Raw genomic sequence first — 12,956 nt, 5'->3', positions numbered from 1 at the left:
GGTCTCTTCAAAGAAACAAATAATTTTACCAATGTATTTATGGTGCCTTTACCTTATTTATTGCAAACAATCACCAGTGCTGAGACAGAGAATTGTGCCAAGGGTATTACCACTTGTTTCTTCAAATAAATACGATAAAATAAGTTTTAGCTGATCTATAAATAGACAGATTCTTCCGCTCTTTCTGTACATGCTTTCTTCCTTGTTACATTTGGGTTGCTTAAAAATGTTGAGCTGATAACACTGACAACTTCACATTTTCGAACAAAAAATACGTTATTTTTACTCACAAAGGAAAAGACTGAGTCGTTTCTTTCCCACAAATCCAATTGACACCAAACATAATTAATGTACCCAACATCTTTTAAAGGTACAATCCACCCTCCCAAAAAAAGTTGGAAAAAAAGTTGAATCCGTATCCAAGGTGTAATTTATCACATAAAGGCAAAGTCTGATTTCAAATTGGAACAAAAGACCTGTGGAAACTGCATAGTTATGGCTGCTGATTATTAATGAACCTAATCAATTTATGCAACAAAAAAAATAATGTAAATTAATTTATCCATCTTTTTACCTCGTTAAGGGAGTCTTTTGTTTATTTGTGTCATTTGTCATTTGTGTCATTTCCAGGTAATTTGAAAGAAAGTTGAATCTTGCTATGAAACAGAAAGCAGGAGTGGGATCATATAAGTTTATACTTATCCTTTTAGCACAAAATTTGTGTTACTTTTATGCAGATGAATAATATATTGGGAACTTTGTTTTGTTGAACGTCCATGTACGTCATTTGGACATTCAGCATTTAAATGTTCGAATTAAACCTACTTATATCGTTCTTTCTTTTTTCTTTCTTTCTTTTTTTTTGCTATGTATGTTATGAGCTTTAAAACAAAATCAGAAACTTTAGATTTTTATTTTTTAAGTTTATTCTGCGAAATCGTCTCTGTCGAGGTCTGCCACACCTGTAGGTGGCAGCAGCGTGTTTGTTATAATGGCAAAAAAAAACACACACACACACACACACACGCAAGAAGAAGATTAAGTTTTCACCGGAACCACATTGACCGTGCAGTAGGAGGTGAGTTGGTGAGCTGCAGATGTGTGTTTATAAGCTTCTTTTTTTTCCTTTACAGTTTTTGTTAAGTAGGTGGTGTTTATATGGGTGGAGACGGTCTCACCTGTGGTGTTTCTTTCTGTTTACAGGCTTCACAGAGAAATGCAGAGTGCAGCAGGCAGCGCTAACGAGGCTCATCCTCTGTTTGGAGGAGCCCTGTCAGCTGTGATCCCTCACAGCGCCACAGACATCAGTGAGCTGAGGGAAATCCCGGACAACCAGGAGGTGTTTGCCCACGCCCACACAGACCAGAGCCTGATCGTCGAGTTGGTGGAGTACCAGGGTCAGGTGGCTGACCAGGATGCAGCCAGGTACCACTTTGAGGACATCGCGGGAAGCAACAAAGCTCTGGAGCCGGGGGCTTTTGAAGTGACCAGTGTTGTGGCTCTGCCCAAATCTGAGCTGTGCTTGTCAGAGTGCAGCACTGCGTGGATGCTGTCTGGGACTCAGTGCGTCTCTAAGTTCAATGAAGAAGCAAGGAATTCAGTGACCATCCACTTGGGCCTGTTCCGTCTGCCGCAGTTCTCCACAGATGTCCTCATAACATTTAATGACCCGCAGAGTATCAGCCCTGAGAGCAGCAGTGCCTGTGCAGTGGGGACACACCAACAGCCCTGGATGGTGAAGGACTTCCAGCACCTCTTACAGACTCTGACTCTGCATAACCCTGGGCTCTTCGGGTAGAGCAAGTCCACTTTTATGATGTGGTGTCTCTCAGTCTCTCTCCCTGGGGGACATTAACAGCATTTTTAAAAGGCAGACTGGTTATAGACTATATTTTTGAAATTCTGAGCTTATTCTGTTTGCATCAAATGTCATACAACACATCTCCCTGGTGGAATGGACCCTTTATTTAAAGCCACCTTTCCCCTGTACCATAATGCAGTTGCTATCTTTAAAAAAGTGCTATTATGAGGGAAAATGCTTTGTTGAATAACCTCATAGTTAAACTTTTTTAAATCTCTCAATCAGTTCAGTAGTTAATTACATATTTTAAAAAATATTTTATGCATGGCGTCAATGCTATGGTCTGTTTTAGGGCTGAGATATAGTCAGATGTATGTTTTGATGCAAATAAAGTTTTCAGAGAGCAGCAGTCATGCTTCTTCCCTGAAACACAGGAGTCCCTGTTATGCTTTGTTCTATTTAAAAACTGCAAACTAAATATGACGAGAACAAGGCTCCCACTATTGTTTAGTTTTATTTAAAGTTCAAATGATTGGTATGTACCATGCCACTATATTCTGTAGTAAATCTCACATATTGGATTAATATGAGCAAGTTATCGTTCATTTGAAGACATTTCCTTTCCACGTAAAGGTACAGTTGGGTCTTGAAATGTTTACAAGGTGATAAAATTTCAAAATCAACTTTAATTTAAGGGCTGAAACAAAAACAATTAAATGTTGAAAAAAATAATGACTTTTATTATACATGTCTGGAATTATTTGTCTCATTCTCTCTGTATTTTACTCTAAAACACTGCTGTTGTACTCAAGCATGTTTTATGCAGACTTATTTATTTTATTTAAACTTTATTTATACAGGTAGTCCTATTGAGACTCAGTGTCTCATTTACAAGAGAAACCTGTTTCAGACAAGACACAAGTAAATTAGAAATGACTAACGAAGAGAAATACCTTATTCTTATGTATAAATCGCAGTCTTCCCCTTAGGACTACTTGATTTTAAGTTTGTAACACCCAGCTTCTGATATGCTCTTTATACTGGCTGTTTTTACAGTACAGTGGTGATAAAAGTAGTGCCAAAAGTCATTGTACAAGTCAGAAGGTTTTGGCTAAAATTAGATCCCAACATCTCTCTGGAGAAGTTAAAAACAGGAAAATATTCATGGAGCCCTCTGTGCCTCCACAGAGAGCTCCATGGTTTTGTCATAAACAGTGAAAACGGAGAGGACCAGTCCCAGCAGGAATATGTATTAGGTCGACTGTTTCCATCATGCACACCAGTGGCCTCATGGTGGATTAATTCATTAGTCTGAACCCTAAAATCCCTTGGAGACACTTCATTCAAGAGTGAGTTTGGTGAAACCAAATTTATAGAGTGGAATATGGCCTCTATTAAGTGTCCTTCTGCAGTCAGATTTTTTTTAGATTTCAGCATTGTAAGTCATGTGGTGTATAATCAAAGCCTTTTCCAGGTACACGTGTTATTGTAGGAAGAAAAAAATATTTTTAACTTGAATCTGCTGTTAAATAAAACTTGTCACAGCAGGAGAATTCAGGTGAGTCGTGCATAACAAATAAAAATGAAGTAAAGTCTGTCTCCCCAGTGCCACATCAAGCCCTCCCTCTCCTCTGGCACAACCACGACTGATTAAGAATCTCGTAAAGTCAGGCATCCTTTCCTCTCAGTGATCCCTAAGCAGCACATTCCTTCTTTAACCAAAGGATACTCTCTTATTAGAACAGCAAGTTTCCTTGAATAAGCATTGTGTTGGTTCTGTTTGTAATAAAGAATGAAAACATCCTGTGTTTCCCCATGAGGGCTTTGGGGAAAGGTATTTGATTTGCAGGCCATGTCAGGAGACGCTTTTCCAGCTACCATGGACTTTCAGTGCCTGGAAAAAAGCCTACTACTGACTGGCTCCTGGGCAAGTTCTATAGTCTCCAGGTTTTTGGCTTGCAATGCTTGTCGTATGCACATGAGTGAGAGTCAGTTTCAAACAAAAGAACCATTGTCTGTTTCTGCCATGGTAAAGGAAATTGAAATATAAGAAATATAGTCACAAATTTAAAAAAAAAAAAAAGATATATGTAAATGGCAAACGGCCTGTATTTGTATAGGGCTTTGTATAGCGCTTTTCTAGTCCCTAAGGACCCCAAAGCACTTTACACAATCAGTCATCCACCCATTCACACACTGGTGATGGCAAGCTACATTGTAGCCACAGCCGCCCTGGGGCGCACTGACAGAGGCGAGGCTGCCGGACACTGGCGCCACCGGGCCCTCTGACCACCACCAGTAGGCAACGGGTGAAGTGTCTTGCCCAAGGACACAATGACCGAGACTGTCCGAGCCGGGGCTCGAACCGGCAACCTTCCAATTACCAGACGAACTCCCAGCCACGATCGCCCCGTGTATATATTTTTATATATATTTTTATATATATATATATATATAATATATATATGTATATGTATATATATATTTTTTTTTCCCATTCCAGAAATCAGTATCTGTATAACAACATTTTCTAAAACTGTGTCCAAAAACTTTAAACCTGAAGGGCTTTTTAAGAAAATTCAGAAACTTTGGCATTATTAAACTCTATAGTTTGGATGGTACCAAGAGTAGAACTCTTTTTCTTGGAAACAGATTTTTTAAGTGCTGCAGACACTCTTTAGTACAAAAAAGGCAAGAAAAAATGAGCTGCAAGTAGTACTAAAGTAAGTAAAGTGGAGTGAATGAAATATATTGTGAGATTTCTAAATATGAGGCTGAAGACACTTAGAAATCTACATAAATAGACCCCAGGGACGACATAACACATTATCAGCCAAAAACTGTATCATATTAAAAACATGAATATTGTTCCTGTTAGTAGGCTTGGACAGTGTATTGAAATTTAGGTATTATGCCCTTATCGTACCTTTCAAATGATCCAACATTCACACAGACAGTGGGGCTTTGATTAATGTTTCAGCACTTACAGTAATTGTTTTGTCTTTTACCTCTAGTAACCTGAAGCCTGGCAGGCAGACTTCGTATTCTGGGAAAAACTGGTAATGTTTCCTGACGAGAACAAAACAGCTCCCGTGTTCTTTTTTTTTTTTGCAACTTGTTATTTCAACTCCCAAATCAGAGTCAGAGGTCTAGGGAAACAGGGTGGTCGGTCCTGTGTTTGCACTTTTATTTCTGAAACTGTTACTTTTACTGATTATCAATGTTATTAACTAGATGGGAAAAAATTACAGTGTGCAGTGCTTCATGTAGGAAAGATAAGTGAGAACAATACACAACTGATTCAAGTGATTGAAGTAATTAAACAGTTGGTAACAGTAGAAGCAGACACATGCTTCTACTGCTGTGGAAGCATGCATCACTGATTCAATACATGTGGGAGATATTAGTCACAGGTGTATGCATAGCTCCTGCTTGGAGGCTTTCACCGCATGGGTCATTTTTAACCCAAGATTCTTTGTTATCACTGTGGTGTTTGTACTGAACACCCCGCTCTCCCCTTCAGGGACCCTCCCCTCTGTGGACTCCAGCCCTGTGCTTCCCTCCCCAAATCCAGAAGCCAGTCTCAGCCACAGAGGAGTCTGCTGCTCTCATCAGGACCCTGGAGCTCTTGTTTTTTATGAATTATACTATTCCTCAGTCTATCTTTGTCAGTCCTTGGAAGCAAAAACTCAGAAGGTTGTCTCAGAGTATCCAAGAGGTAATATTCAAAGAGAAATGTTCACATGGACTATTGCATTTGTTCAAAAACATTTATTAAAAATTAAGAGAAAACAGATATTACGCAGCACTTTGCCCGCTTAAGAGACTACGAGTACGCATCAAAAATGTTTTCTTTTGTATTTTTCTGGGCTAACAAACAGTGTCTTATTAAGGAATATTTTCTCCCTTTATATTTGATGCATAATACTGCAACTTCAAAGCCTGAAGTTGGAGCAAAAGTTATCTTTAGTCTTCCTCCTTTTTCTTCTTCTTGGTCTGTGGTGTGGTATTGTTGGTTTGCGAGAAATACTCAGACATGGCAGCAAGCGCCCGGTACCGGTGGGAGATTGAATTTTTAACTTCTTTGGGCAGTTCAGCATAGCTGCAGAGAAGTGAAAAGAAATTAGTAGTGAAAATTATTATTTGATACAAATGTTAAATAATAACAGTAATACTTCATCCCAAGTGCACCGCATGAAGCAAAAAGGATTTTGTATGGTTGATAATGCAGAGGCAGTGTGTTAACCTCTGGCTCCCCTTGTTGGTCAAAAGGGGGAAATGCAAATTGTTTTGCTTACGTTTTGTCATATCCATCTGGCTGGAAACAGGGATCCCAGCCAAAGTCTCGAGGCCCCCTGGGTTCTACAATGCACCCCTGAAAATACCACAGGAGTCAATTCAAAATACACGCACAAAAGCACAAACACCAGGACAGATTTACAGAGACAGACTGACCTCTGTTTTCCCTCTGAAGAGCTGAATGGGTTCATCTTTCCCAGCAGAGTACGCAAAAGTGCAGAGAGCCCATGCAGATTTATCCTCAAATCCAGCTAGAAGTTTGTACAAGCCTAAAACGTATTTTAAAAATAATAATTAAAAAAAACAAAAAAAAAAACAAAACAAAAAAAACAACTCAAAAGTCAACACTAGTTTTTCTAAAGAAGCTCTGCATAATCCCAGAATGTTGATTTGGTTTATGAAGTGACCGTGCGACTTCTTCAGTATCAGCTGACTGCAGGTTTATAAACAGATTGTAAAATTTAACTATTAAGTTGCTTGCATAAGAATGAGCCACACGATCAGTTGATGACTGCTGATAAGCAAATATGAATGGCCATGAGTACTACTAACAAAGAACTGGGGAATGGCTCCAGTCACGGCATTGCAAGATGGTAGGAGATGTACTTTTAGAACTGAGGAAGGGGGCCTCTATTTTTATATCAATGCCCTCCTCGCTCAAACCTTCATTCTTTCCTGTCCAGAATCTGCACATCTTCATCAAAAGATTGGCCTCTGGCTTGTAAGTGTAGACTGCCGAGTTCTGGCCTGTTCAGGTAACACTTCCGTGCAACATGCCTAGCCAGCAGTTGTTTGGTTTTTCTGAAGAAAATTCTAATTGGCATATCTGGTCACGTGAGTCATTGTTAAGCAGTGGTGCTGATCTTTATGCAACCATACTGTCTATATGGTTTGGCAGCCTGCAGTGAAGTCATCTGGATAAGGGATGACTGGTTTCTCCAATTGAAAGCAATCTGCCCAAATGAACTGAATCAACTTTCTGGGATTTCCTAACTTGATTATCAAGCATCCATCAAGCTCTGCATAAGTTTGTTTAAACGACACATTCTAGATAGCATTTATTTCATTACTTACCTTCTGGTTTGAGTTTTTCCAGGAACCATTTACTATGGAAACAAATATTTGTTTTAAAATTGACGCTCACTATCACTATGTAAGATGATATCATTGAATACATACTTTAGATAGTTGACTTACATGTAAGGACCAGGTAATCCCCCCAAAGCTCTGAAACATAGACAGGTGTCCTCTACTATGACTGGTCCATCAATCTGAATTGGGGGGGCGGGGGTGTGTGTGTGTTAAGGCACTGTCTTTAATTAATACGTGATATGGCAGTGGTATTATATTGTACCTGTCGTGCAGCCTCCTTACACTTCTGTATGGAGATTTCATCTGGCTCTCCCTGGTATTCAGGCACTGCATAAAGAAAATTTTGCAAAAGCAATGACCACATAATTTTAATGTATTTATTTTTCTTTAGCCAGTGGTGTTACTTTTGATACTCACAGTCGATCTTTTTCGCCACTAGTTTGTAGGGAAACTTGTCGCCCAGTATCTGAATGACCTGATGGATCACAAACAAGCAGACGAAGCATAAATCTTCATAAATCTTGTGAGGCCTTTTTGTGGCAAACGAAACAAGGGATTTCTGGATTAAGTTACTGCGCCAGTCTCAATTTCACTTTAACTAGCTAGCTCAACATGCAGCATGAAAAGGACCGTTAAATGGACACATATTCTTCCTGGAACGGATTAGAAAGGCCACTCCGACCGTAAACATACAATCCATCTCAGGTATGAAGTATTTGTTTCTTACTTCTTCAAGTTTTTTTGCGTTCCCTGTCACGAAAACCACAGACCTTCCAGCGGGTACCGCCATGATGAATTGAACCCGGATGACTAACAACAGCGAACCGAGCACTTCCACCTATGCAGCGACCAATAACAGCAACTCTGAAAGCCTCAGCCAATCATCGTTAAATCTGTAGGTGCACTCCACCAATCAGCAAGCGGTACTGGAAGCAATGTTGTCCGGGTGGAAATCAAAGCCAAGTGCCATGTGTAGAAGCGGCTGTAGGTAAAGTTACGGTAAAATCTGCAACGTTTTGAACCATCACAGCTGACCATGAGTCTTTTACCTCGCACCGCCGAGGAGTTCAGCTCTGCTGAGTACTGGGAGAAGTTTTTTAAGAAGAGAGGGGAGAAGGCTTTTGAATGGTATGGAGACTACAACAAACTGTGCGGTGTGCTGCACAAATACATCAAAGTCCAAGATAAGGTAAATTGGGTGACGAAGGGGTTTGGCGAAACACTCACTGTTTCTTTTAATACTGCATTAAGAAATTTAGTTTGCCAGATGATTTCAAGAGCAACAGTGATATGCAGAGCTGCAGTAACTACAGAGAGCTGATGTGCCAGATCATCAAGATATGGGGAAAAAACTGTTAAAGATAGATTGAGGAGAGAACTGATGATCAGCAAGCAACAGTATGCCTTTATACCGAGAAAGAACACTACAGTGGCAATGTTTGTTTTGAGTGTTTTAATGGAGAAATATAGAGAAGGTCTGAAGGAGTAGCACTGTGTCTTTAGAGAAAGCATATGATAGGGAGTCAAGAAAGGAACTGTGGTACTATGTGAGGAAGTCAGGAGAAGTATGTTAGGGTAATGCAGACATATATGACGTGTCCGGTAGGAGTGACAGATTGGTTGAAGGTGGGGGTGGGATTACATCGGGGATCTGTTTTGAGCCCCTTCTTGTTTGCTGTGGTGATGAATAGATTGACTGTTGATGTCGGGCAGGAATTTCTGCAGATGACAGACAGACACATGACCTGTGGTGAGAGTAGGGATGCAGACGGGAGGGAGCCTTGAGAGATCCAGTATTCTCTGGATAGAAGCCCAATGAAAGTCAGTGAAACGAGACAGAATACATGTTTGTGAGTGAGAGGGAGATAGGTGTAACAAGGAAGAGGCGTAAAGGTTGCAAGTTTAAATAGTTGGGGGCAATGAACAGTGCACAAGAGAGATGAAGTGGGGTGGAGAATTTTCAGGGTAATTTGTAACAGAATTATGAAAGCAAGAATGAAAGTGAAGGTTTACAAGATGGGACTGAGACCTGCTATGATGTATATTCTGAAGACAGTGGCACTAACAAAAAGATAGGAGGCCGAGCTGGAGGCAGAAGAGTTGAGGAGTTGAGTGTATCAGAGGAAAAATCCTGTTCAAGCAGTTTGGAGACAAAGTCAGAGAAGCAAGGACAGGTTTGGACCTTTACAGAGAAGAGAGAAAGACCTCAGAGAAGGTTCATGGATGTAGTGAAAGTGGACATAGGAGGATGTGAGGGACTGGGTGAGCTTTCCCCTAAAGAGGAAAGCTGAGCAAAGAAGAAAAGTTTACCAAATCATCCACCTTCTGAAATGTTTATATACTTGGGTGTTGCTAACACTGATTGTGCCTTGGTATATTTCTTGCCTTGATAAGTGACCGCTAGGCTTTATTTCTGTCCTTCAGGTGCTGGTGGTTGGTTGTGGTAACTCTGAGCTGAGTGAACAGATGTATGATGTTGGCTACAAGCATCTGACCAATATAGACATTAGTGAGACTGTGGTCAACAACATGAACCAGCGAAATGCTGAGCGCAGGCCAGGCCTTACCTTCCATCAGGTGGATGCTACTAAAACTCCATATGAGGATGCAAGCTATCAGACTGCTCTGGACAAGGGCACCTTAGATGCTATGGCATCTGAAGAAGAAGGAGCTTTGGCCAGGAACATGCTCACAGAGGTGAGAAGCAGGTTGATCAGGCTGTGCATCATCAATATACACCTCTGCATGAACTTCACTGTATTTTTCTTGTGTTTCCAGGTGGGTCGTGTGCTAAGTGTCGGGGGTCGTTATGTCTGTGTGACACTGGCTCAGGAGAGCGTGATTAAGTTGGCTGTGGAGCATTTTGTTCAGCTCGGCTGGGCAGTGAGGCTCCACTGCCTGCAGGAAGAAAACAGGACAGAGGAAGACTCGTTTGCTCTGCCTGTTTTTGTTCTGGTTTGCACCAAGTTCCGTCAGCCTATGCCCACACCCATTCTTGAGATGTGCCTCGGAGAGGATGGAGCCCCTGTCCGTCACACGCATGTTTCTGAACTGTTGTCAGCTGTGAGGGAACATCAGGCTTACTCCGTCTTGAGAAAGAGGCTCCGGACGAACACTGATGCCAACTCAAACCTCTCGCTCACGCTCTGCCATGCAAAGACCGGCCTTCCCAGATACACTCTTACAATACAAGATTCTCCACCAGGTGCTAAGGTTCCAAGAGCTAACCAGTTTGCTATATTTATCGGTGAGCCCAGGCTTCAATTCATCAAGTTTCTGCCTTCTAATAAAATTGGGTGTATTTAGTCCTTTGATTTGTTGTTTGTTTTGTCAGTTCCTCAGGGGAGTGAGACAGCCTGGCTCTACAGCTCTGGTGAGGGGCGGAGGCAGCTAGCAGCCAGTGCTAACTTTCGGCGCTTGGTTATTGTATCAATGCACAGGAATCAGGAGTACACAGAGATGCAAGCTGTCCAGTCAGAACTCTCACCAGTGGTGATGGACCTGGCTCCCCCGGGTATGCCAGCCAACCACCAGGTAACCACTCATAAGCATCCCTTTTTAAAAACATGCTATGTAAAATATTAACAGTCTAAAGAAGCACTTTCCTTTGTGCTCTTTTCCCTGTTTTCAGGTGCCATTTTTGTCTGTGGGAGGTGACCTTGGCTGGCGAGAGGAGGTTAGCAGGGGAGTGAGTCAGCTGAGTGGGGAGTATTGCGTGGAGAATGTCAAAGGAGAGGACGGAGAACTGTATCGCCGACTTGTTTTCCTGTCTAATGCTGCCCTTGTCCAATCAGAGAGCCGTCTGGTCTCATCAAATACAGGTAATGTCTTATACTTTCCTGATTTGTTTCACTTAATAATAAAGTATTTTTATGAATGGTCTTTTTACAAGTAAATAATTAACCTACCGAGCACAACTAATGATGCACAGACATACAGTATAGGGAGATTACCAGTTAATACCAGAATGCAAGAAACTGAGCAAACTAAAACGCAAAAGGAAAAAACAGAAGATGTTGAAGTTGTACAGCTCTTAATTTTATTGTTTTGTATTTGGGCAGCGACAAGTCAGAAGAAAAAGAACAAAAGGAAGGCCAAGGCATCAGCAGCTCCAGTAGCATCTTCAACCTCCATGACTGTGGACAGTGGCTTCATCTGCTGTGCTCACCATGAAGTCATGGTGGCTTGTCTTGCTATGCTTGGCGTGGGCATGCCACAGAACAAAGGTGTGTGTATGTAGGAAGAACCTATCATGTAATTCATGCATTTATCACTCTTCAGTTGCTCTAAAATATCACATTCAATTAAACTTCATTCCCTAATCCTTCCTAGACATCCCAGTGTCAGTGCTCCTGGTGGGGCTCGGTGGAGGAGGCCTTCCACAGTTTCTGCGGGACTTTATGCCCAATGTAACTATTGAGGTTGTGGAACTAGACCCAGTTGTGTTGGAGGTGGCTAAACAATGGTTCGGGTTTCAACCAGATGACCGTTTGACTGTCACTCTTGGGGATGGTCTGGAACGCATTTGTGCACTGGAAAAAGAAGGTCGGTGAGGGTGTGGATTACAGTGCAATTAAAAGTAATCCAGTGAATATAATGGTTCATCAGTATTAAAAATAAAGTATGTTTTGTTTTATTTTTTTCCTTTTCTCTAGGTGGTCATTTGTTTGATGCCATCATGTTTGATGTAGACAATAAAGATAGCACTCTGGGTATGAGCTGTCCTCCTGCTGCCTTTGTAGAAACCTCAATCCTGCAGAAAGTCCGTAACTTGCTAACTCCCAGAGGTACAGAATCATTTTAAAATACTTTATCTCTTATGCTTAAATCTTTTTTGCTAAATTGATGTGACACTTGCAACCAAAATAAAATAGACTAATAAACAGCCATACTTTTATCAGTCTCAAACATGACATGTTACTTTTTGATACAAACAGTTTATCAAAGTTATGTGCTTAGTTTCCAAGTAATATCCTTTCTTTATCTCTCCCTGCCAGGTCTGTTCATACTGAACCTTGCATGTCGAGACCCAGCCTTAAGGAAGAGCGTGCTTGAGCGTGTAAGCGGCGTGTTTCCCACCATCCTGTCTCGAAAGATCGAGGAAGAGATAAATGAAGTCCTTCTGTGCACTCGTGGTGAAAAGGAGACATCGGACGCCACCCACATTTTGCCATCCTTAAACCAGGCAGCCAAGAATCTGCAGAGTGCACTGTGCTCCAGCGGGACTGAACCCAGCCGTAGGCCGCATATAGACATTGCAGAGTTGCTAAAAGACTTGAGAATAGTGTGAAGCATGTTTGTGACCATTGAGGGCTGAGGTTAACCACGTGTCGGGACAGTGTTTGAGATTGTACGACAAACATATTAAAATATGGGAAAAAGTGCTTTGACTTTGCCATTCAGTACAATGTCATTTAAAGTGTACATGTGTAACATAAGCAGTCACAAATAAACGTTTTATCCTTTAAACTTAAGTAGTAGAGTGGTACTGAAACTATTCCCCAATGCTGTTAGATGTCATAGATGGGACTGCATTATTTCACCACTAAATGCCTTCACTTTCTCTTTTACTTGCCTGTTTTCCATTGCACTGCACAGTGCTGGCTCCCTGCTCTGGTGAAGAATGCAGCAGCGTTATTTACAGTAGATGAATCGCACACTCTGGTTCTTGTTGCAAGTGTTGAGAGGGCAGCAGCGCAGACCTCCCCTCACTGGATACGTGGGATTTTAAATAGCTGGAGGAGTGAATGCTCGCGTGCTCTCT

At 41.4% G+C, this 12,956-nt stretch overlaps 3 protein-coding genes across 3 annotated transcripts; 2 read left to right on the top strand and 1 right to left on the bottom strand.

The window, feature by feature from the left end:
• The first annotated feature begins 1,002 nt into the window (after window positions 1-1,002).
• Window positions 1,003-2,386, top strand: rangrf (RAN guanine nucleotide release factor). The gene is made up of 2 exons (XM_084922713.1): window positions 1,003-1,078; window positions 1,204-2,386. Exon 2 carries the CDS (start codon window positions 1,217-1,219, stop codon window positions 1,796-1,798), a length of 582 nt encoding a protein of 193 aa, XP_084778839.1. The 5' UTR covers window positions 1,003-1,078; window positions 1,204-1,216; the 3' UTR covers window positions 1,799-2,386.
• A 3,171-nt stretch (window positions 2,387-5,557) lies between these two features.
• Window positions 5,558-8,029, bottom strand: itpa (inosine triphosphatase (nucleoside triphosphate pyrophosphatase)). Its single transcript, XM_084922590.1, has 8 exons — window positions 7,920-8,029; window positions 7,610-7,667; window positions 7,455-7,519; window positions 7,298-7,371; window positions 7,175-7,206; window positions 6,257-6,369; window positions 6,100-6,176; window positions 5,558-5,903 (listed from the first exon to the last, which is right to left on the bottom strand). The coding sequence occupies exons 1-8, from the start codon at window positions 7,980-7,982 to the stop codon at window positions 5,768-5,770; spliced, it is 618 nt and encodes a 205-aa protein (XP_084778716.1). The 5' UTR covers window positions 7,983-8,029; the 3' UTR covers window positions 5,558-5,767.
• Window positions 8,030-8,145: 116 nt separating this feature from the next.
• mettl13 (methyltransferase 13, eEF1A lysine and N-terminal methyltransferase) lies at window positions 8,146-12,661 on the top strand. The gene is made up of 9 exons (XM_084921470.1): window positions 8,146-8,381; window positions 9,617-9,889; window positions 9,971-10,439; window positions 10,527-10,726; window positions 10,824-11,013; window positions 11,254-11,418; window positions 11,525-11,737; window positions 11,848-11,979; window positions 12,190-12,661. Exons 1-9 carry the CDS (start codon window positions 8,229-8,231, stop codon window positions 12,480-12,482), a joined length of 2,088 nt encoding a protein of 695 aa, XP_084777596.1. The 5' UTR covers window positions 8,146-8,228; the 3' UTR covers window positions 12,483-12,661.
• The last annotated feature ends 295 nt before the right edge of the window (window positions 12,662-12,956 follow it).

Source organism: Perissodus microlepis, chromosome 23 (genome assembly GCF_051167445.1).
Source record: "Perissodus microlepis isolate ML-2025 ecotype Zambia chromosome 23, ASM5116744v1, whole genome shotgun sequence".
In the NCBI taxonomy this organism is placed as follows: Eukaryota; Metazoa; Chordata; class Actinopteri; order Cichliformes; family Cichlidae; genus Perissodus; species Perissodus microlepis.
This window is presented reverse-complemented; position numbering and strand designations above follow the sequence as displayed.